This window comes from Pleurodeles waltl, chromosome 10 (genome assembly GCF_031143425.1).
Source record: "Pleurodeles waltl isolate 20211129_DDA chromosome 10, aPleWal1.hap1.20221129, whole genome shotgun sequence".
NCBI classification, from domain to species: domain Eukaryota; kingdom Metazoa; phylum Chordata; class Amphibia; order Caudata; family Salamandridae; genus Pleurodeles; species Pleurodeles waltl.
The window spans coordinates 305,240,253-305,265,910 of record NC_090449.1 but is presented as its reverse complement, the minus strand read 5'-3'; the positions used below and the strand labels follow the sequence as shown (position 1 = coordinate 305,265,910).

Below are 25,658 nucleotides of genomic sequence, written 5' to 3'. Positions count from 1 at the left end.
CCTATTTCATTTTCTCTTATGTGGTTTGCAGCTTCTCTGAGAATGTATTTTGTTATTTGTACCTTTCACTAAAAATATTGAGAACTGAAATGTTGTTCTATTATCAGTGGAAACCATAAAGCTCTAAAATGAAATAGTTTGAAATAAATAGTGAGTAGTGTGATTTGCTCAGTTCTGCACAGGGGCAGCTTCTCCATGAAGGTGGAGGAGTGTTGCGCTCCCCCCCACGCCAGCAGCAACTGCTGCAAATCCTTTCACAAGGAAGGGATATTAAACTGTGTTTATTATCCCTTCCTTGTAAAAGGGGCGGGCCACAGGCTGTGACGAGCAGAGGGGAGTGCTCTGTGCACTCCCCTCAGAGCGCATGTGTGTTTGGCCAGCCAAACACACATGCGCACAGGGCTCTCTCCAGCCCAGCAATTGTCTGCACAGGCTCCCAGTCTGCCTGGGAGCGTCCATGCTCCGAGCCAATCCTGACACTGCTTTGAGCAGGTTCAGGTTGGCCACAGGGCAGACTGGGAGCCTGTGCCTGCAGGCAGAGCAGAGGTGAGGAACAGCGCGGCCCCAGGTAAGTTTTCTTTTTTTTTTTTTATTGTATTAATGTCCCCCGCGTGCACGCCCCACCCGCCCCCTCTAACACCGCAAACCGAGACTGGTTCTGCATGAAGTACGATGACAGTTCTGCAAAACTCTTGATGTTTCCCTGGAGTAATTCGTTTTTGAAGCAGCCGTGGAAAAATTCAAAAAATGAGAAGTAAAATAAATTTAAATGGCAAGTGAGGCTCGAGCTAGTTGGTCTTTCTTAGCTGTGAAATTCTAAGTCATCTTCCAGTTAACCAGTCACTCCAAATAGGCAGTTGTCTGGAAATCGTCAAACATGTACTTTTTCTGTTAAATAAGCTTCAACCAGGTCGATGTACTTAAAGGATTTGGAAATGGGAAGTTAGTAATTTTACAGCCCAGAATATAATTGGCAAGTTGCAACAGTTGTCTTCCTGTGAGTTCAAAAATTACCAAGGTGTTTTTTACATTTCATAGAAAAAAACACTAAACGAGTCCGAATAAATGGATTGCCTATAATGACTGTCCATTAGACATTGATTTACCCAAATTCCTTGTCTATGACGATCAAACCATGTATCCCTTGATTTCATTGATGACGTCACAGGACTAATACCTTGCTCCACATACCTCATGTCAGCAGTCTTTTATTACTTGATGAAGGGCGAGAGATAAAGCAGAGAGTAAAAGTTATAGAAAGTAAGCCAAAACCCAGCATGGACGGTAGATCAGCTCCTTTCTTTGGATTGGTCATATATAGTTGTATATAAAGCAAGCTGAGATTTTTTTTTTTAATTAGTCTCCCTCTGATTGACTTCACAGCAAGATTACAGTTTTATAAGCTTTATTCTGTGCTTTATTTTACAGCCCACAAATATTGAGTGCTGGGAGCGCGAGCCCTAACCTGGTCCCCAAAATCCCAATCAGTCCATTGATAAAAAGTTTACGATGACCAAAGGTAGTCTTCTTCTAGGTTGCTATCGCCATTAGCATCATATTCCTCCCTCATTAATTCATTTCTGTCCTCGATGTTCAAATTCCCCCTATGACATCCTGTTCTCTATTCTCAGAATCCTGTTTTCTCTCACCTGACGATTGTCATCCTTTTCATGATTTCTTATTGACCATGACTGGCATTATATGTATCCTGTCTCTGAGGTCCTGCTCCCATTTCCAGGCATCTTGATATTGCTACTTGACAAAGTGCCTCCTGTCCTTGGTACCTTCTCTCCACAGTACCCCACTTCTTCACCAAATGGTCCTACTACCTGCTCCACTTGCTCCCTTGGCCCCTGCGTTCATCCTCTGCTTCGTGGACTCCTGCTTCCTTTTCCGTTGTCCTGCTTCACCTCCGCGGACTCCTACTTCCTGCTTTAAAGCAGTGTTTTTTCTGTCCACATCTAGGCATTTTGTTTCTACTCACTGGGTTTTTACTCCCTCTCCTCGAAGCCCAATTTTCCTTCCTATGTTCCTTCTCTTCCCGCTTATTTATTAAAAGTGTTTCAGTAAACTAAAGCCGCAACTGGGAACATTGTGGTGCTGAACAAAATTGAATAAACTGCATTGTTCTTTAAAGAAACAACACATCACTGGGGTCACATTCTGGCTATGTAGGAAAAAAATTATAATGTAATTATAAAGTTATCGAAAGCAAGTAAAAGTGGATCTCTATAGAAGCAAAGATGCAATGCAGCTCTATGTGTATTGCTGCATATTGCGACAGAATCACCAGAGTTCTGATGTTTTATTGCGCCGTGTAGGTTGCTAAAGGTCTGGCGGTACCAACATTATACAACCCAGTTTAAAGTTTAATAGGTAGGAAAGGAGCAACCAATGAAGGCCGAGTTAATGGGAGTCGTAATAAAGTTGCAAACATTGCTTATCAGACGTACTGCAGAGTACAGAGCCACCTTGTGTAGGAAAATATGGAGGAAGTGAAATTTGTCAATATGAGATTGACACCGTCTTGTTTGAAAAACATAATCCCTCGATGGTGGAGTGAAAACGTTTCTGTCCTGAAAGAGAATGCTGTCCTGTACAAGAAGGTCCTACAAACAGTGCATAAACTCAATATGAGATTTAAAAATAAGATTAGATGCACATGTAATTTTAAGGAATTTCACTGAGGAAAGTTGTGGATATTCAAAGTTCAGATGGTGGGAAAACGTTTGCTGAGTAGCAGATGCGCAGCCTCTGGTTGATAAAGGTGATATGATTATTCCATGCAAGGTCTACGTTTTGGAAAGTGAGAAGGCATCTATATTTCTCTTTTCAGCATGCTGCTGCTTCTGTCAGGGATACTACTTCTGTCCCTGGTGATCTGGTTCTTCTACCACTTACAATCTAGGTGTCTTACCAACTTAGCAACCTTATCTAGGTCCAGCCTAGGTATCTTACTAGCAGTGGAAATCGTCAGAGGGGTGTTGAGCTGAGTCCATCTGATCAGTCTGTTGTAGGCATATAGTTGTTCCATTCACTGCATGTTAGGAACATCTGAAACTTAACTTCACCAAAACAGTTAACCTAAGTGTCTAGAGATTGGCAGCATGAAGGTAGTCTAGAGCTGGGTCGGTGGGATTTCTATTTTCACTGTAATGTTTGTGTCATTGATGTATGGTAGCAAAATAAGATGACATTCTTGATGCAGTCTTTAGGGGTGGGATTGCTGTGATATGCACTGAAGCGGAGTGGAAAGATGATCAATGAAGATTGTACTCTGTCAATGGCAGCAGAAAGGTCAAGTGGTAGCAACTTTTTTTTTCTGTGCACAGTTGTCTTTAGGTCTTCCCATGTGGACATCTGGGTGGACTCAGTATGTCAGACACAGCTGAAACCGCTTCACTGTGAGGAGAGTACATGAAACTGGATATATGAGCAAAGGTAGTTCTTTCAATTGTTTTTCCTTAGAAAGGGCTATGTATGGGAGATTGGTTGGTTCCTGGCTGGGCCTGCTGGATCAAGTTTCTTCTTTTTGATGATCAGCCTGGTGTATGAGGTCTTGAATTTAGTGGAGATAGATGCCTGAGGTTAGAGAATTGCTCAAATAATTCGTTCCCAATTGCATTACTGAAATTTGGGGTGGGCAGTGTTTGTGTGGCAGTGCAACCTCATTTGCAGAACTCTGCAAAATTTCTCTGTAGTTCATGACGGTAATTTGTCTTTGAGATACACTTAGAAAAATTTAGTATTTTTCCCTTCTTGGTTGGTTATTTGTAGAACCTGGTCTGTCATTGGCATTATATTTTGTCATTTTGATTGCTCAGTTCTTCTTTTGACTGTGCAGTGCACTGATTCCTGCCTTTAGCTCTTTTATTTCTTTGTTGTGTAATGGGGTCTTTGGTCAGTGGTTAGGGCATCTCCGGGGGTACCCACCTGCCACAGCCGTCTGCAAGCCTTTTGCAGAATTGCTGCACTTCTCATTTTTAGTTGGATGGTGAGAGTTGAGTTCAGTGAATTTGCACTTATTCCATTGTCCCAGTATAGTCTTCTTGATTAGATAGATTTGTGGTAATAGTTGACCGGCAGACATCAAAGAAGAGGTGTTGGTCACTATGGATACTGGGAATGCTTTTTTGTGATTGAGATAAGTCCAGGTAGAAAGAAGACTGCTCCCAAGGTATGTCCACCTGTTTGTTTTGGACCACAGATAAGCTGAGGGCATCTAGTTTCATCTACAGGTCCTTGTTTGGGTGGGGTTTAATTGGTTGCACTAGAAATTCAGGTCACTGAGGATACAGAAGTTAATATGGTTCGTGTTGCAGAGGTGGCATTTACGAAGGCGATAATGGTAGTTTATCTTCTAGTTTCATATGCAGTACAATGCTAGGGAAATACTGCTTCCCATACCTGTTGCTGAGAATGGGAAATACTATATTTGAATGAAATGATCTAGACTCCATTGAGGTTGTCTTCTACATTGATCTCCCAGTATCACTTTTCTATCCAGTGCTCCTTTCGGTGTATTGGACAGAATGACAAGAGATTTCAATTTAAAACAAGCATTGACAACGTCAGTAGGTTTCGCCTATGCAAAAAGTATTGGCTTTGTCAATGTTTTTTTGCATGTTGTATAGTAGCACAAGCTTCTGTGCAACATGGCTTACAGAAAAAAAGCACTATGATGCGGCCAGCACTGACCCCGTCATAGCTCTTTTTCTTCTTTAAGCCATATGTGTAAAAGTGACAAAGTAAAAAAACACTATGCCACATAATTTGCCTTTTCTTGCTGGATAATGTAGTGTACCACGCAGCATACTTTGGTCACAAGGGTCCCTGAACAAAGACTCTTAAGCAGGGTGCGGCACTCTGCTCTTAGGAGAGAGATACTCTTATCTGCAGTGTAAACAATAATGCTGAAGCCTCAGATTTGTCATTCATATTCTGCAAGAATCGCTTTGCATCACCTAAATGAAAAGCTCTACAGTGAGAACGTAAAATGAAGATTGTGCAGGATTTGCGGAACAAGAGATACTGTTGTTCGCTCGGAACTAAAATTACATAATCATACAACTGTTAAAATCAATCCTTAAGCCAGGAGGGTTCCTGAGTACAAATAATTGCTGAACATCTAATATCTTGCATTATTTCTCAGAAGACACAAACTGGCACTTATAATGACTGCAGTGGTGTAATAATGGCTGGCAGGGTGCAGGTTTGAGAAGTGGATGAGAGAGACTAGGCGCGCTTTATGGTAAATGCACAATGACTTTTTTTTAAAGAGAAAAACACAATGAGGTGGCTAGGCTACCAGGATGGGGACTTGTACCATCGTGCTGAGGAATAAGTAAATGCGATATACGTATTATACGTATTAAAGTGGCGCCTGGTGGCACGATGAGTTTGGTTAAATTCAATTACTTGGTGTTAACTTGATTTGTTATTAAAACAATGGTTTGCATATAATAATCGCTGAGCTATTTGGTGGGACTTTGATATTCCCAGGTTATATGTTTCGCCAGTACAGGGTGGGGGGACATAGTTACAGTGAATATAACATGAGTATTAATGGAATATATGAAGAGAGGGACATTTAAAAACAGCGATGACGATTTAAAGCTAGTAATGTCAAAGATATACTTTCTCTCACCACCTATCTCTGGTTACAGCCTCTGCTGTGAAATGTTGCCATACTTCCGGAGAGTCTGTGTTGAGCTATGCAACGACCCTCTAGAGTAGAACAGAAAAACATGGAGTCGTTGGAGGGAGGGGGAGAAGGATGCGGCGCGACAATCAGCGCACCCGACTTCGGATCCAAGGAACAAAGGTTCGAGACTCTGCGCCGCCTCACCATCCTGTGATTCTGGGCAGTGTTACTTAATCCTCTGGCTTTAAAAAACAAGTATGCTTTGAAATGTATGCTGCCATGAGGAGAGTAAATAAAAGGCGTTAGACAAAAAAAAAATGCAGCCCAGGAGTACGCTTGAAATGCGTGAAGCCGGACGTTGTAAATGGACTCTCTAAATGCGTGCAGCCAAGAGAAAATGAGTAAAAGGTAAACACGTTGTGCAGCCTTAACGGAATAAAAGAAGTTCCGCCCACCAAAACAGATAAAAATGGGTATTTGGGTCACGGGATTCGGGTAAGACAAACACACAAGGTAAAGGAAAACAGGAAATAAAACACCACTGCAAATACAAACGAAGGACAGGTCAAGTGACAAGGACAAGTAAGAAGTTAAGGCAGAATGTAATTGCCTTTTAAGATATAGTTAATACAATAGAATTCACAAGCACAGCCAAGCTCTGTGCAAGTGAAACCTAAAAAAAAATGCTGGTATGTTGCTTGGCAAAACAGGGCCCAAGTGTGAACACTAGGCAATATTCTGATCCCAGTGCAAATTGCTTTATGTGCAATTCCGAGACCTGCAGAGTTCTTTTGATTGGGTAATACTAAGTGCAATAAGCATCAAACCTGTTGAAATTTACCAGGGAAAAGCGCTCGGTAATTACTTGCGGGAGTCTGTGCAGTAGTGAGTAAATGTTGCACATTATGCCAAATTTCGGAATCAGAAACCCTTGAAATTCATTTATATTCGGAGCCCAAGTAGCATTTTAAACATTCTTTGGTTCAAGATGCCTCTAAGATTACCATGCTTCGAGGAGCACATTCACGTGAGGGGAAGTAAAAAAAAAAGCTGGACTACACAAATGGTCTGGTAGAGATTTCAATCATTTGGCTACTTTGGCCCTGATTTTGAGCTAGAAGCCTTTATGTGCCGGGACACCAGGTGGCGGGATTAACTTTTGCTTCCGGTGCCCTGCCCATTAAATCCTGTATTGTGAGTTGTTGTCCCCAGAATGGGGAATTAACATGCAGGCTCAGAGTGTCTGAGTCCAAATCTGCAGGAGGCGTCCCTATACCAGGAACAAATCAGTTCTCATTTATCACCTGCTCTGAATTGCTGGTAAATGGCAGCTTAAGGTTGTGGTGGTTGGTATGGGAGGCTGGTGGCAGGCACTGGGGAGTCTTCCGTGCTGATCCAATGCCATATAAGGTTTTCCACTGGGGGCTGGGCAGGGCTTGTGCCTGTAGCCCCTGCCCAAACTGTACATGGTTTTACCTACGCTCTGATGTCCATTTCCTCTCATAGCTTCTGGCGTGGTCGTGTACCCATGACAGGCATCATTTTCGAAGTCTGGATGCGCAGGCTACCCTAATTCAGCTAACTACTAATACATTCAATATTTCTAAACGATTTACAAGTCATTCTTTATGGTTTAATTCCGCTCTGTGTATATGACTAAGGAATGGTCCCAGTTGGGATCCACTTAAAGGAGTTGTGTTAGTCATGCTGGAAATTACTGCAGCTAGTCCATTTATGTGGTATACAAAATACATCACCCCCAGAAATCATACTTAAAAAGGCACATTATTTGAAATCTCAGAATAAGGTAGGAAACCGGCTTCATAGCTCATTCTTGGAAAGAAACTCTCGAGATCCGTCAGCAGTGAATCACAACCAAGCCTTCCGGCGAAAGAAACATCAAAGACGAGGAAAGAAAGGCCCTTAAAGGCACCTCTGGCTAAAGAGCTGCCAAGCCATCTCCCACTGCTTCTGGCAATAAGTCATTGGCCCTTCTGATCGCTTTATTCTTTCTTTCTTTTCCCTCTGGAAGCCAACCGACAGCCATGTTTAAAATCAACTTTTAAATGGGAAGAGCGGAGGCACCGTGGCTTGAACCCCTACCTTCTGAGCACCGAAGAACAGCTGAACTTACTCTCTCTCATGGTTTTCAGTCCATTCCACTGTGAAAGAAAGAGCATTTGTGGTTCGGGAAATATTTGAAAATCATAATACATGCGTCTCCGATAGTTTCTATTCTCTATACCTGTGGTGTGTGTTATGGTGGCTTTGCATGGTTTAGTAGAAGCGACTGGTGTAGCTGGAACTTGGCCTGAACGACTTAATTGTAGCCAAATTCTTTTAAGAGAGTGAAGGGTCATAAGGACTAACTTGGGGCTTCCACTGCGAATCATGAATCGCTGCATAAAGCAGTTTGAACAAGGATGGGAGTATTGCTCCATGTTCATAACTGAGGCCTTGTTTTCCCAGGTAAAATGGCAGTATTTTTTTTTAATTGAAAGGTTCTGTCATCCTGCCCAGTTGCAGTTCACCGAAGGAGCACTAAACGGAAAAGTAGTGCTGGAAGGTGAATGACAAGCTCATTCTCCCAGCCAAAGGCATGAAAAGCAGCATTGTCTAGCTTGCACTTCATATGAAACCAGAGCTAAATTACCACTCTCTCTTTCGTGAATCATGGCCCCTCCCCACACCCAACATTGGTGCTACGTAACATACTTCTTCTTTAACACTCATAGAAACTGTAATTACATGTTTGCGTGCTTTTGTTACACGAAGAATATTAGTATCATGCTCCATATTTAGCACTTGGATGTGACATTATTTCAATTATGTATCAATATTCCTCTGAAATGTGGATTTCATCCAGCCTTATCCTTCTTCTGATTTCTTCCCTTCCAGTTAATTAGTTTCTTAGAATGTCAGTGTATTTATATGACATCCCCTAACCTCTCTGCAGGGCCTCACCATTGCTTTTTATTAATTAGTAAAGAATTCATCTTATCTAAGCAAGACCTTAACATTTTAATTGTACTCGGGGCCCATTGTTAACAGACATTTAAATGAGGCCCCTTCAGTCTCTCTTCGTTCTGACGATAGAATACGAGTAATAAATCAAGCAAAAGAAACATTGTTTCTAAAACTTTGCATTATTATTTGTTTATTAACCACTTTCAACCAAACAGTGTTGTCCAGTATTTGACCTCCCTTTTTCAATAAATATTTCCTTACTTGCAGAAAAGCACTGTTTTATGGGTAGTGCACCCAAATAAAGGAAGTGGAAACAATTACATAAGAGGTAACTTCAGTATTGCCTAAATTGCCATCTTGGTTCTGGTGATTTATGCAAATGGCTTGGCCTTTGGCCTCATAGGTTATGATGTAATCAGTACCAGAAACATTGCAAGGCATAAATGTACAGAAATTCAACAAGATGTAGGCTATGCTTTAGATGCCTTGGGAAATCTAGTGGATTAAGGAAGCTGGAGAAAACTGGCGGTGCTCTCAGAAGGCATCCCAACTTTGTCAGTGCAGGCGTGAAAAACTTATTCTGGCCAACTGACTTATCTGTGATTTCTTTAAGCACTTCCTTACTAACGATGTGCAGCCCTTTGCAAGGCTCGCCAGTCTTGTGTAGTGCATCGGGTGCAGCCCACTGTACTAGTGCTGTGTTGCCTAATAGACGGTAAACCTGCCAGCCTGACCCGTTGCAAGTGCACACATGTATCGCAGTCACACCTTCATCCAGTCTGTCAGTTTCATTACTATGTGCACCATCCACATGTCTGACATAAACAAACACCACGTATGCACACATACACATGTGATGTGGCACAGCACATTGAAATGTTTTTTTGTGATTAGCTATTTGTGCAGCTACCATTCAGGGAAGTGTTGCGATGCTTTCACAAGTGTGAATGGGCAGTCCATCAGTCTTTGAAAGCTGCCTCCTAGCCTGCAGACCATCGAGTTTTTCAAGCAGCAGCCACTGCCGAATTTATTTCCAGCAAGCAGTAGTTCGGTGAAGCCGTTTTGATGTTTTCAAAGAAAGAAAATGAAACTAAGAGTAAGGAAATCAGACATCTATGGATTCTGGTTTGTTACAGTTAAGCCTTCCGGCGATGGAGCTTCAGAAGTGTTCTTAAAGCAGCTGACTTCTATTTTTCTCCTCCTTCAACTAGGAACTCAGTCATCCATGGGCCACACTGTGTTAGGATGTTGAAATGGATTGCCTTCCAATTTTTTGGGCATGTAATTGTAGTACTATTTCTTAAGATTTTTTTTCCCCAGACTTTATTTATGAATATAGAATTACAACACATAAACTGCACCGTTCATAGGATATATCGCAGCATCTCAGCTTTATATTTCAGAACAATAATCATAAGTTTGCATCACATCTTCGGTAGAGTCACCAGAGATACAGGAGTACAACCCATACAGAAAATGATAAATTGAACTGACCATTATGGCTGCAAGAACAATTGCTGCTACACAAGCGATACCAGGGCTGCGGAACAATATAGCTCATGCACCAAATGCACAACAGTGTGGAGCCCTTTACAGTAAAACCAGTGCACAAAACTGCCACCGAGGTCCCGTAGAACATCCAAATCAGGGGGAAACTACAGACATGAGCTAGACCGACCCTGCCAACAGAACATGCCATGGGTGGGGGGGAACACTCAGTATCACAACAGCTCTGCACCCCGCAGGCAGAGTCTACCGTGCACACAGAAGGAGAAATTAACATCCATTCTTCAATGACAATTCCGTGGCGGGGGAGGGCGGGAGCGGACAGCGGGGGAGGAGATCCCACTCACCCAATTATCACAAAACATTCAAACAGTGTACATACACATTGCCAGCCATGAATGGTATCATCCCATCTCAGCAAGTAGCGGCCCCATCCGAGGAGTCCCCGGTAATCTCCAAAGGGACCCCCAGTAGGGTATCAATCATAGCCCTCAATCTCTCCAGGTCACGCTCCGTGTGCTCATCCATACGTATTTTTCGAAGTCAACACTCCTCCACAGTCTCCCACTCAACAAGATCCACCAACCAAGTATCATGCAGTGGAGGGGATGGGCTCGCCCAATGTAACGTGATGCGCCGCTTGGCGGGTATGAGTCCCAGTTGCTCCTATCTGTAACTAATTTTGCGAACTTTTTTGGGGTGACGAATTAAACCAAGTAGGCAGTGTTTCCTACTTCCCTCTACGTTAATCGCTGACGCTGCTCTTAGTGTCCGCACTATTTGAAGCCAAAGGGGTTGAATCACACTCCATGCCCATGTCATGTGGTAAAAATTAGCCGAGGCCCCGCCACAGCTAGCACACCTGTCTGGGCGCGTTGGCAATATTCTATGGAGGCGGTGTGGTGTCAGGTAAGCCCGGTGAATGTAATAAAAATGTGTCCATTTAAATCTCGCATTACTAGTGGCATCTGGCACCAAGGAACAAGTTCTAGACCATTCACTATCTGTAAGAGGACCATCCAGATCAGCATCCCAACTGTCTCTAGCCCCCTGTAAGGCTTATCTGTCTGTCTTGTTTGAGAGCCCTGTAGAGCCGGGAAATGAGGCCCTGGACACAACCTGGGTCCACGAGAGTTGCCAAAAGGCAGGATTCAATCGGTTCAGTAGGAAAAGAGGTCCAAATCTCACGTGCTGTCCGCGAGAGGCTGGCGTATTGCAGAAACTGACCTTGGTCAATTCCAAAAAGGGATTGCGCTTCTTGCCAAGTAATAAACACATTATTTTAGTAAAGATCACCAGTGGTATTACACCTCCGTCTCGCCACTTCCCGAAGTCTAGTGTTGCTGCAGCTACTGGCAAAGGGGCACAGCCAAAGCAAGCGCATATGGCGCTTTATGCAACACCTTCACAATGACCTGCTCCCAGATCCGCAATACCTGCGCAACTAGGAAAGGAATCCCCAGTAGCAACCGAGATCCCCTCATCAGCAAGCATGGTAAGTGTGACAGACAGAAAGAGCCATCCAACAGATCTTTCTCCCAGTTAGATCCGTCGTCACACCACATGGCCGCATATTGCAGCCAGCATGCTGCATAATATAAATACAAATCGGGCAGACCCAGTCCTCCTTCAACCAGATCCAGCTTCAGCACCTCCAAGTGAACTCTAGGCCGCTTACCCGCCCAAACTAGGGGCAGAAGCAACTTATTGAGTTGACGAAAAAGAGGCGATGGCATTACACAGAACGAGTTCTGCAACATGTAAAGGCATCTCAGGAGGAGAATCATCTTGCAGAGTGCAACTCTGCCCATAACTGATAGATGGCCTCCGAGCCTCGGTCCAATTTTGGACCTCCCTCCCTCTATCACTCGGCCTATGTTCAAGTCACATTGCAGTTGGGGAGAGTGTGTCACCCGCATGCCCAGATACTGAAACAACTCTGTCTCCCACTCCAAATCCACCCGCGGTAACTCCGAAGTAGCCACTGCAGAGAGCCCTGCCATAGGAAACAACACTGTCTTCCGTCGGTTTATTCGGAGTCCCGATACCCTACCAAAATTGTCCATCAACGTCAATAAGAGAGGGACTGAGCTCTCCAGGTCCATAACATACACCAGGACATCATCAGCATACAGCAATATGGTGTGTGTCGTTGCCCCAACCTGTATGCCCCAATTCCGTGAGCGTATTCGCAGTTGTATAGCTAGGGGTTCCATAGCTAGAGCAAACAGTAGAGGGGATAGGGGCAGCCCTGTCGAGTGCCTCGCTGTATGTCGAACGTCTCAGACACAAGCGCCCCAGTACGGACCTGGGCCCGCAGAGACGAGTAGAGCGGACGAACCTATGACAAAAAGTAAGGACCCAAGCCCATCCCATCCAGGACGGCCCATAAGTAATACCAGGAGAGGGTGTCAAACGCCTTTTCTGTGTCCAAGGCAACCAGTGCGGCACGGTCAGGGGGCCCACACGTCTCATACATAACATGTTATAATCTCCGCAGGTTCATGTGGGTCCCTCTTCCAAGGATGAACCCACACTGATCCTTCCCTACCAGCGAGGTCACCACCCAGCCTAATCGCATTGCAAGGACCTTAGCGACGAGTTTCACATCTACATTTAACATCGACCGCGGTCTATAGGAGCTCGGGTCAGCGGGATCACTCCCAGCCTTAGGTAGCATGACGATCAATGGTTCCCTCATCTGCTGTGGCAGCGGGCCCCTCCCGTTCGCCTCTTGAAGTATTTCCAGTAGTTTAGGAAGCAGTGTTGCGGAGTATGCGCAGTAAAACTTGACTGGGAGGCCGCCAGGTCCTGGCGCCCTCCTGGAGGTCATGCCACACAGGGCCCCCTGAAGGTCTTCCAGGGAGAGCTCAGTCTCTAATTCCGTCACCTGAGCGTCCGTGAGCCTGGGCAATCGAAGGCCATCCAGGTATTCACGTATCCGGGAGCTCACGTCACATCACGGAGAGGAATATATGGCCTTAAGGTGCTCCCATAGATGTGCGTTCACAGGTGTTTGACCCAGAATCCGATCACCGGTGGGACCCCAGAGAGATACGATCAAGGGGGTGGGGCGTTCACGTCGAAGCAGCCAGGCGAGCAAACGCCCAGACCGATCACCCTTACAGTGCAATCGCTGTCTAAAATCTTTATGAACATAACTATCTAGTCTACTCCACAGGGCACCAATGCGACCATGCACAATTCGACTTTCGGTCTTCAAAGCATCACCCTTGTCAATTTGACGCTGCAGAACAACCAGGGCGTCCTCCTGCTGCTCTAATTCCTGGTCTAGTTTGTTCCGAATTCCTTATGTCTTAGTGAGGCTTTTGCCCCGTATAACGACTTTAAGGGCTTCCCATTCTATGCCGTGACTCTGGGCTGTGGTCCAATTGCCTCCAAAATAACCAGTCACTGCCTCCTGAATGTCACGTCTGTACTCAAGGTCACCCAATAGTTGCAGCCTCATGCACCAGAGGGGGATCGCCGGTCTAGGTGTGTGGGTACCGCATTCTAATAGAAGAGGGGAATGATCTAACAGAAATCGGACTTGATAATCAGCCCAACGAACATCCAGGGTCCTGTCGCTCGCAAGCAGAAATCTGTCTAAACGGCTATATGCTCCATGAGTGGGGGTGTAACAGTAAAAGGTTGTGGAAGTGGGATGTATCTCCCTCCATATATCCACCAAATATAGATTCTCCATTACACTGCGGAACATGGCGGTCATATGAGGCTTAGTGCCCACCCTGGGGTGACTTCTATCCAAGACCCCGTCCAACACACAATTAAAGTCACCCACCCAAATAATGGGCATCCCTGCATAGCGCACCAAGTCACACTGGAGCTTGTGGAAAAACTCTGCATCATCAGAGGTGGGGGCATATATATTTAGGATGCAGAGCTCCCGGCCATCTAACTCCCCATGCAGAAAGACATAGCGGCCTTGGATATCAGCGGTATAGCTCCTTAACTGAAAAAGGGTTTGGGGGCCATACAAACTGATACACCCCTGGCATAAGATGAGTACGTTGCTGAATACAGCTGACCCCGGCACTTCCTCTGCAGTTTTTGCGCCTCACTTTCTAGTAAGTGTGTCTCCTGCAAGAGAGCAACATGAACCCCCAATCGCCTAAGATACGTGTGTACACTATAACGTTTTACAAAGGAGTTCAGCCCGCACATTCCAGGTGACCATTCTAATCAGTGTACCTGCCATCCTCTATGCCAAGTCGTCATAGCCACTTGCACCCCCCCCCCCCCAGTCCTTCCCAAAGACTCCTCATCCCACTGGTCCGGTTCCACAATCAGACGCATTAACAACATAAAGGTGCGGGTCGCCCTATCGCTACCGGGAATACAGTGCAGTCAGCACATGATAGAAAACTCCAATAACAACTAAAATTAGAGTCCATAATCAACAACCTCAACCCACCCCGGGTAAACACCACCCACAACTAGTGTCTGCCCACTCCGTGCTTGCGCCCAGCAACCTCCCCTAGAATCCAAAAGGTGGTGGCAGCACTAAACTGTACTGCTGCGGGGAACTGGTCTGGACAGATTCAGGTTACACTCCCACTCCTCTCACCCGACTACCCAGACCATGCATGCATTGTACCCAAACTCAACAGAACTTCTCAGCAAGTAATTAGTAAGCCACAACAGGTGACACTCCCCGCTTCAAGACAGGGGGGAAGCAATAAAACAATATTTAGCCTAAGTCAAGCTAAGGGAGGGAAACTGAAAAGGGGGTGAGAGATAGCGCACAACATCCCATTAGCCCGCCCCGTGACTTGTGGATGCGTGAGTCCCCGCCACCCTGCAATAGAAGAGCCTAACAGAAAGGAGGGTGAAAGGAGATAAGAAAGAAAAAGGAGGCGGGGGTGCGGGAGAGCAGACAGCGGGGGCAAAGACCCCAGTCTGGCAACAGCCACTGCTTCACACACCTAGTTCAGGTATACATTCAAACAGTTCGTCAGGCGTTGGTGCTGTCAGAGTCCTGTGTTAATCCATCATCCACGCAGGGGGAACCGGATCGAGAGAACCCCTCTGCAGTGACGGATTGCACCAACTGTCTCACCTCCTCCCGCTCCTGGCGCATCCCGTCCATGCTCAAGGTGCCATCCGAGCGCACTCCCATCCTGGCACTGCGGGTAGCTCGGCATTGCCTACTGGTCCAGCGCACGGCGGACTGCATGCCACCGCTTTTGGTAGGCCTCTCAAGTGTTCTTCCGCTCCGGGACCTCAGCGCACTGTCACCACCACCAAGCTCCAACCAATTCCATACTACTTTGGGTGACTGAAAAAAATGAGAGCGGCCAGCATGGAGAACCTTCAGTTTAGCAGGGAAGAGTAACATATAAGTATACCCAAGTTCTTTCAACTTGCGTTTAACACCCATGAAGGACTGTCGTTGGAGCTGCACCTCCCGAGTGTAATCCGGAAAAAATCAGATTGTGTGATCCTTGTAAGAGGGGTCCCCATGTTTTCGCACTTCCTGAAGGATTGTGTCCCGATCTCTGTAGTTGAGGATCTTGGCGATGGGCCCTCGGGGAGGTGCACCCGGCGGCGGCGGAGGGGCCAGTGCCCTGTTTGCACGTTCCACCACAAACATAGCTGACAAGGGGGCGTTAGGTAAAGGTTTTTTAATCCTGTCCTCTAAGAAGGTCTCTGGGCTCTGGGCCCTCAGCACCCTCAGGGAAACCCACCACACGGAGGTTGGACCTTCGCGCTCTTCCCTCTGCATCTTCAACTCTCAATTCCAGTTTGCGCGTTTTAACCTCCAGAGCAGCCACCGAGGTCTTTAGGGTGTCAATGTCAGTCTGCATGGAGGTCACCTGTTGCTCAGTCGCCACCGAATGCTCAGCAACCACCCTCAAATCCGCTCTCAGCAGGTTCACATCTACAGCCATGGTGCAATTTGCGACTTTACCGCCTGACCCGAGGCCTCATTGGTCACCAGGATTTGCTGTCTGTGGGCTCACCTCCTTTGTTCAAGGGACCCGGGGGCACTTGCGCCAGAGTCCCACCCAGAGTCTGCGCTGTATATTGCTCTATCCGGGTCTGTTGAGTTCCGTTCCCCACTTTATCCTTGCCCATTGTGCAACTGCGTCCCAGAGCCACCTGCACCACACACCAGAGCACCGAGGGTCCCAATGTGCAAGGCAAGGCCAACCTGAAACCCCACGCTCCTATTGGGCGCAGAAGCACTGTCGTAGTTTGGACTCTTGCTCTGAGCAAGACTGCTGGTCTCAGGATGACAGTACTTTCGTTTGTAGGTGACTAAGGGGCTCATTCCGAGTCCGGCGGGCACCGCCCGCCGGGCGGAAACCGCCAAAAGACCGCACCGCGGTCAAATGACCGCGGGGGTCATTTTGACTTTCCCGCTGGGCCGGCAGGCGATATCCATAAGATCGCCCGCCGGCCCAGCGGGAAAGCCCCTGCAACGAGGAAGCCGGCTCCGAATGGAGCCGGCGGAGTAGCAGGGGTGCGACGGGTGCAGTAGCACCCATCGCGATTTTCACTGTCTGCATAGCAGACAGTGAAAATCATGGTGGGGCCCTGTTAGGGGGCCCCTGCACTGCCCATGCCAGTGGCATGGGCAGTGCAGTGGCCCCCAGGGGCCCCACGACACCCGTTCCCGCCATCCTGTTCCTGGTGGGTTTTACCGCCAGGAACAGGCTGGCGGGAAGGGGGTCGGAATCCCCATGGCGGCGTTCCCTGGGCCAGGGGAAAACCGGCGGGAAACCGCCGGTTCCCCTTTTCTGACCGCGGCTTTACCGCCGCGGTCAGAATGGCCCTGGAAGCACCGCCAGCCTGTTGGCGGTGCTTCCGTTGCCCTCCACCCTGGCGGTTTCAAACCGCCAGGGTCGGAATGAGGGCCTAAGTCTCTTCCTACAACTAGTTGTAACTGTTGTCCAAACCTTACCGGCTTACTAGCAGTACCTCACCAGAAACACAATAGTAAAAGGTGATTTGTAGCAGTCGCTTACGCATGGATTCAAAGTACGATATCTCAGGGTTGTCGTGGTTAAACGGAGCTTACCCTTTTCTCATAGATTTATTATGTCTCATACAAACAAAGGCAATAACACAGATGCAGTGAAGTTATAATAGTTTTTATTCAACATAACTGCAATTTGTGATAAGTTGCATGAACTGCAATGATTAGGATAGTGAATATACCAAGCAACAATATTGTGAAGAAGAGAGTCATTGTTATAAAGACCCCCACCATTATGCAATATATGAAAGAAATATATGTATATGTAAAAGATGGAATAAGCCCTAGTACCCTAAGGAGAATAGGTCTAACCTCCTACCTAAAGGAGAGCTGGGTTCGTTAAACCTAATCTGCCAAAGCCGTGTCCATGAGAGGAGCCCCAAACCCTCGTTACCTTGGAATGAGGTCTCTATCTCAGACTCCGCAGGGACACGAAGACTGGGTCAGCATCAAGATGACTGCAGCATTGGTATCAGCGATGGTGGGGATGCCCTCTGGTCGGAATCCCTCTGATTATCTATCTAAAGTGTGTTGTATTTATACAGATCTACAAGGTCCCCTGACATAAGTGTTATTCATAACAATAGATAACAGGCATGCTTGGGACGGCAATTAATATCAACAATCCCTCGAAAGTATAGAGAGGGAAAATCCCTACGTGTGAATACCTACTGTATGTTTGTCTTTCGTGCTTGATCTTGACTCCTTGGCGCAGTGACACTGATAATAGAACCCATAACAAGTGGCCTTAACTATAAACAAGGCCGCCATCTTAAAGGAAATAAATAATTAAATGGACTAAGACAGAGCAAGCTAAGTAGGTTAAAAGTCACTGGGTGACGGGGGCACAAGTTTACAAGCCTACGGCTAAGCTAACTCCTGTTATCCCGTTAAAACAAACTAGGATTCACTACAGCATGAGGAGAATGTGACAGTACCATCTGGTCCTTTCAAGCTAGCGTCTCGCATAGGCCCCGGCAGTACATCACCACTGTGTGTTAAGTCCACACCATAGACTGTTGGCCCGTAGCGCAGGAAGTCCGCTATGTCCAGAGTTCTACTGTTCCGGGGGGGCACCAGGTCCAACGTCCCAACATCTGCTCCGTGTGCAACACGCGCAGACCCCCAGCAAGGAGGGGGGATCCGTACCCCATCAGCGCCGATCTGGTGGGGCAAGCAGTTGCTCTCTGGGCAACCCTCTCACTGAGCCCCCTGGGTGGCACCACTCAGCATCTCCATCTACAAGCTTAATGGGCTGTTTCGACCCGGCCGCCACCATGTTGAAGACAGGCAGTGATGTAGAATCCAGCCAACCGGGGGGGATAAGCACACCACACAGCCCCCGGTGGCGCAACACCGCCGAGCGCCACTGCCTCCTCGTCGGTGGCCGATCCGCGCCGCAGGGGCCACCACCCCAAATGGAGCTGCACTCCTTCTAGGGGGCCCATCAGGCCCAAGTCAGTTGCAGGCCCAGCCTGCCCCCCGCAGCAGAGCTGGACAAAAAGGAGATGGGGGTCCGTACCCCTCACAGACCGACTGCTGAAGGATTAAGGTGGCAATTCCAGGGGGGACCTCCTACATCCAAAATTGCAGGGCGGCACTTCGCGATTCACCAGGATCGAGTTTTCTGCCGACCCGCCTGGTGGCCACCATGTTGAGGTCAGGCTATCAGCACGGGGCCCGGCAGCGCGGACCTCCACCAACACAATCCCGGCCCCTCGAGCCGTACGCCAACTCACCAAACCCCCAAGGCCAATCTGTGGGGTCTGCAGAGCCTCGGGCAGGCAGGATGTTGCAGGATCCTAAACGAGGGGCCGTGAGCACTCTACAAGTGCGTCCGAGCAGCCATCTTGCCGGCCATGCCCCCCTCTCTGTTGAAATGTTACCTGAAATGCATGCAGTGATTGATTGAGTAGATATTTTGAGAAACCAAATTCTTTCACAACTTCTGTCACAGCCTGTGCAATTTATAAACATTTGTTCATTTGGTACATGGAAGAACAGAGATAATACTAAGATGTCCTCCTTGGAAGGGCACACCAGTGACACCTTCTAGTGAAGTTAAGTATGTGTTGTGTGTGTATGGGTGGATAGGATGCTTGAGCGAAGCCACCCACTGTCTCCCAATGAGGTTAAACTGCATGGGTGCCACCATCGACCCACGGATGGCCCCTGTGAGCAAGGAAATGGACCTGCTCAGCAGCCGTTTCATATTATTGTCTTGTATCTGAATCGTGGGATTTGTAGGTAACAAAACTAACCAGGAAGCCGGATTGCTTGGGGAATGTTGTGGACACAAGAGAATGGTGTAATTGAAGTGTGGTGGGCCCCTCAAGACACTTGAATGAATGAATGAATCTTTATTGCCTGATTAATTAAGATCATTACAACATATTAAAATAATAAAAGCCAGAAAAAATGAAATAAAATAAACAGCAAAATTTACCCTTCAGATGCCAAAGCGGATGCCTATTCGTAGCATCTTTTATCTAAACACATTAAAATACTATAAAGCCTAAGAAATCGTCCCCCCCCCCCCCACCCGGGGTCCCCAGATGTTAATCATCAGCTGTTACACATGTAGGTACCCGTAATACAATCTTCTGCGGGTACCAACTAATTGTTCGCCTCTTGACCCAGACCCGCTTCCAACGAACCCCAGGACCAGCGCAACAAGATATGCACTAGCCAAGGAACAGCTTGTCACCCAGGGCTTGTTGGGAGACAGAAAGGGATGGCATGTGTAGCAGAAGCTATCCCGTGAAAGCAGTTTCTTTGAGGGGCCCCCTCCCTTCACGGATACCCATGCTAGTTTGACTCCTTGCCTGGCGTAAGGCTAGACACAGCTTATGAAAGAATTTTCAAAAACAGGCTACTTCCATGGGGACCACTGTGGCGAAAATAAGGCTTAGAGCTTCGTTAGATGTTCTCACCCCATGTTTCAAGAACAGAGGTTTTAACAGGAGGCGCCATTCAGTCACCAAGCAGGGGCAACAGCAACAAGATGTTTTATCAATTCAGTATGGTGTTTATACAACATGCGTTCATGCATGTGCCCTTGTACGATTTTCCACATCCATCGGTATTCCCAGGCAGGTAAGGTTAAAAGGCGCATCTGCAGAATGTTCTGGAACGCTCTCTTTCCTAGAGGTGCTTTTAGATAGGGCTGGCCTTTGGTGGTTGCATACGATTCATTCAGGCCATCAGCTCCACGGATATCCCTAACTATTAAAACATCTTTGGACCTAGAAGCTGGCACCCCAAGCTCTTTCAGTTTTTTCTTCAATACCGCTTTAGTGATGGCAGGGTCTGTAGAATAAGAAGGGGCCAAATTGAACTATTCCTTAGCCTTTGTCAGATAGATGGCCCAACTACTTATTTTATTTTTGAAAATTACTTTCAAAGCCCCCTTGAGGCTGCATTCCTCTGCCCTGCTGACACTTTGATAAAACTTTATCATATCCATTTTGCCTATCAAGTCCATGCATATTAGATCTAGTTCCAAACGTATCCCTGTATGCCTTGTTGATCTAGGGATCTTGAGAATCCTTTTGTAGGCTCTCATCTGGGCATTCTCTAGAGTGGCTGTCAATTTGCCCGGGAAAGCCAAATGGCCTCAAGACACTTGATTGGGAAATGAAGATAAATAGGGTCAAAGTTTGAAAGATCTGGGTAGTAGGATGTTGTTTTTCTTTTACTTGGTAGGACAGATCCATTTTAAATAGGTGAAAATAACCTGCGGCAAAGATCCATTACTAAAAACGATGGGTGGTTTATGGGCAAGAGCCTCCATATATTCACTGCATCAACCACTTTAAACTATTACAGCTGTGGTGTTCAGAGCTGTAGAAAGAGTCCGTTGGTGGATGCCTTTAAAAAAAAAAAAAATGTAGGCACTGGCAGGGTTGGCCTTTAGCATGGGTGAGCTGGGCCCACTCCCAGGGCACTGCCCTTCTCAGGGGCAATTGAGCTGCTTGCCATATTCACCCTTTTACCTAGCTACAAAGAAAAGTGTGTTTAAACACTTTTTTTAGGTAGGCTGCTTGTACCCATAACATTTGGTTTAGTTTTCTTCATGTGCAGCCCTTTAACCTTCACCAACTCATTTTACCCCCCTCACCCCCTCCACGGCCTCCAAAAGTCTATAACACGCAAATAATTAAAGACGAGTGAGAGATGTTGCAAAATGTGGTTTCCCCTAAGGCGTGCTATCTAAGCAGAGACCGGCTCTGGTCACCCGTATGATGTTACAGTTAACTGATATGTCAGAATACAGGAACATTAATGTGCCGTTGTAACATCAGTTTGCTGTTTGTCAAGTGTTGGAGAATGTTTTGGGATGATCTGATAAGAAAACATTTTGAATACTAAAACATTAGTTCAATTATTTAGGTGGAAGAAGAGTATGAACTAAGTAGTTGAACCGAAATAAAGTCAAATTTGAGCGTCTAGCTCACAATACAACAATTCAGAATTAAACCCTAAAATCTCTTGAATGTGTCCTGCTTAGTTCCCAAAATTAGTCTGGGTGTGCCAGATTTTGCTAGTCAATTGTCATTGCTTCAATTAAATGTCTTAAATGTAGTTTGTTTTCTCCACCTGCCTTCTTTGCTTGATGTGGACCAGGTTCCAGAATGTTTAGTGCTGTTTTTAAAATACAGTACTGACATTTGCATGGGCTGTCCTCGCTGGTCTGTGGACAACTTTAGCAACACAAAAGGATGATGGACGGAGTGCTGAACAATGCAAACACTCACCTCCAGTCACATATCTGGGTTTAATCCATCGTTCTTTTGCTCACCATAAAGCCAGAGTATCTCTGATTGCTTGCACTCTTTCTTTTTAGGAAGCAGAAAATACACTGCGTTTGATGCAGAACAAGCTGAAGGAAGAGGAGAAACGACTACTGAAAGCTGGAAGTAAGTGACACAAACAGAGTATCATTTATGCCCAATAATGTGAACATTGGTGTGGAGGTGCAGCAGCATTCTTGGAAGCTTTGCGGCTCATAGGGTAATGTAGAACCCTGTTAAAAGTTTGAGGGTTTCACACGGACACCCCCAAGGCTTAATGAACCTATAAGCCTAGTCAGGGTAAATGGGTTTATATGTAGGCAATGTTTTTGTTATATGTACTGTATTTATATAGCACACAGATCCCCTGGGAGGATATCATGGCGCTGAGAATGGTATAGTTTTGTACTTTATATTAAAGTCCAATTTTCCCAAAGGATAAGATTACATGTTTGCCTCTGATATATAGGAATATACAAGATTGCTACCAGCCTGGCTAGTGATAGTGGTCTTTCGAGAGGAATGAAATGGTTCACAAAGGTGGTTTATCAATCAGTCCCCCAGAGGCAGTGTGTAAGGTAGGTTGTAAAAGGAAGAAAAAGACTCTTTCCAACATAAACCTCAGAGACGTTTTACAACTATGATCTTCTAATGCTTCCAACTCCCCACTCACTGTCTATGGAAATGTCCTCCGTTGAAAAGTCCTGTTCTAGCAGGGGTACTCCTCTCTTTTCTGTGGGGCGAGTTGACATATGGCAGGGTTAATTTGTGACCTCTTACACTGCATTGGCTTAATACGTGCCTACCTCCTTTCTTGATTGTCTGCGGGGCCCTGCGAACAAACGCCACCTTCCACCACCCTTCACACCACAGACACCTTACCTACCTTCATGATAGTCCTTATTAAAAGCATAACGTGCTGTCTTTCCCTGTTTCACTGTAGCTTTCTTTCCTCAACATAATAGAATGCAGGTATATAACTGACCTACATTCACTCTTGTGAGTTGTCTATGGGAAACGTTACTCAACTATAGTTGCTTAACAGTGTAACAGAATGTGGAGGTCCCCTATTGACAAGGTAGTCTTGTGACACCACCCACTATCTCATCTCTGCTCCCACACCTGTAGATCGTTGTAAGCAAAGCAAAAGCACACCTGCCACCGGCTCCTCGTCATGCTGTTGATCTTCTGTCCATTAGAGATTTCTCTTCCTTCTCCATCACCACGGTTATTTACATGCTTCACTCCCTTCCACAAGTTTTACAGTACGCCTGATCTCTCTTTGTGTCTGCTTTGCTTAATCTGCTTTTGAGTAAATGTCATGTAGTCTGGGTACTGGAGGAATTGCCCTGCTCTTAGTGGCTATTGCTGTAGCTCCAAGTTATTTCAATTCAGTACTTAAGAACAGTAAGGTAGTCACTGCTGAAATAACACAACTTTCAAGGACATTCTGAATGAACGGCAGGTGTTATTGATTGCTAGGTGGTTATCTAAGAAGAAGTGGTTAGTGAATTTGAAATTTCTTTTGGGTGTTTTTTGCCAAATGTCATGATAATGCACAAAATTTCATGAAATGTACAGATACCTTGTGCGAAAATTGATACTGCCATTAAACTAGTTCAAGGAGAAAATGTGTCTCTTCAGCGGCTTTACTGGTTTGCATGATGCACTTGCTAATCAACTAATCCCCTCACTGGCTGAATTCACAAAACATTTGAATCTCCAAGATCTTGTCAAATTTGTGTTTTGCGAATTGTAGGAGATTAAAAAAAATGCCTGGGCCTAATAGGAAGGGCAAGTCAGAGAGAGCTAGAGGGACAGAGAGAGAATTGAGAGAGTGTTTGCTGGTGTGTATGCATTCTTTTGTACATGGAAGAGTAGGGGTCACAGAGTAGAAATCCACAGGGAAAACTTCTCCCTGCTGCTCGGGGAGAGGACTCTAAACACTATCTTACCAAAGGTCTCTTCTGGTCATCATTTCCAGCAAGATGAACAAGAGACCACCTTTGAGGTGACAATATCCATGTAGTCCACAGTAGTGGTTTTATTTCCATGTCCATATATCCAGATAGCGTGATGGAGAGATCGATTATCACAAATATTGTGCTATTTTGCTGCACTCAGTTTCTGTGTAATCTGCGTATTACTCAGTAGAATTTGTAGATTTCCCTTGGGGATAGCTGCGCCTATATATGTTGCTAAAAAAAGAAGCTCCCTGTTTGAGGATGAAGAAATTGCATGATTTTCAGCTATGTTGCTCCATGTAATTGACAATCTGTTGACATACAATACACTTTTATGTAGAAAGCTCATGCTCTGATGGTTGTTTCCTCTGTTACAATGTATGTTTTACTCTGAATACCTAATGAGTTCTTGTTGTGATTACCATTTTCCTGGGTCATTTATAAAAGTTTTCGTGCGGCTGCAGCTGTGTGTTTCACATAGCAGATTAATGGGCTTCCTATTTGAGAAAGGTTTTACCCCATTCTCCAACTCACAAGAGGATGCTGTACATTTGCAAAATCACTTTTAAAAGAAAATTGTATTTTCCCTCAAGATTAAAATGATTGGTAAACCAGGAAAGATTTTTAACAAAGACATGTTTAGAGATGTTTTATTTGTTATACATATAGAAAATTGGCCACCTAGTATGAACCGGGGCAGGTAGCATTTTGATCAGTGTTAATAAAATAGAGGATAAAGTGAGCAACTATCCACTGGTTAAGAATGCATGATTTAGGTTACTCAAGAGAGTGGACTGAATGGTTTCAAACAAGGGGCACGGAGGCACCATTTTAGTTATTGAGATAAAGGTTACTTTGGCAGGAATCAGTCACTGTTTCAGACCATCTATCACCATGATGTGAGAGTGAGATTAACCACCATTTCTTCCCACAAAGTGTGAAAAGTTAAGTTAAACACTATCTTACCAAAGGTCTCTTCTGGTCATCATTTCCAGCAAGATGAACAAGAGACCACCTTTGAGGTGACAATATCCATGTAGTCCACAGTAGTGGTTTTATTTCCATGTCCATATATCCAGATAGCGTGATGGAGAGATCGATTATCACAAATATTGTGCAAATATTATATTATATTATTATATATTATATTATATATTATATTATCCAAACATCAGATGCTTAAGTTGATTTCTCTCCCATTCTGAATGATAGGACTGCATGATCATTTATAAAGGTTCCCAGTTCAATAATGTAACATATTTTCTTTTCTTACATGGTGATGATTCAGAAATAAATATTTGATTCCTTCTGTGTGTCTATTCAGATAGCAATGAGGATTCAGACATGGAGATCCAAGATGATGATGGGTCTGACAGTGATGTAGAAGATAGGCGACCATTGAAGCCACGGACAGCTAGACACATGAGGATGCAAGGTACCTCCTGAAATTACACTCTCTTATAAGATGGTATGAAGCAGACCCTGGTTTGAGTCTATTATAATTCACACCTTCTCAAAGCAAGACACCTTTACAATTTGAGCCTGCATGTTATGCTTAATTACATACTTTTCCTTTATTGACACTATATGTACACCACTGTCTCCTTGCAGGCAATCATTGGTTAATTAATTGTATCATGTCACCTTCAGTTTTGCTTGTTATAAAAATTAGGTCCTGATTTAGAGTTTAATGGAAGAGATAACCTATCACAAGTGTGACAGATATCCTGTGTGCTGTATTACAAGTGTCATAGGATATATTTCAATTGTATACAGCGGAT

At 45.4% G+C, this 25,658-nt stretch overlaps 1 protein-coding gene across 4 annotated transcripts in view; it reads left to right on the top strand.

The window, feature by feature from the left end:
* The window catches only part of CLUAP1 (clusterin associated protein 1), an 851,865-nt gene that overhangs the window by 707,269 nt on the left and 118,938 nt on the right, over window positions 1-25,658 (top strand). For all 4 annotated transcript variants that reach the window (XM_069210479.1, XM_069210475.1, XM_069210478.1 and 1 more), the window contains exons 9-10: window positions 21,967-22,039; window positions 25,202-25,312. In XM_069210479.1, coding sequence (XP_069066580.1) covers window positions 21,967-22,039; window positions 25,202-25,312 — 184 coding nt within the window. The remainder of the gene's footprint in view (window positions 1-21,966; window positions 22,040-25,201; window positions 25,313-25,658) is intronic.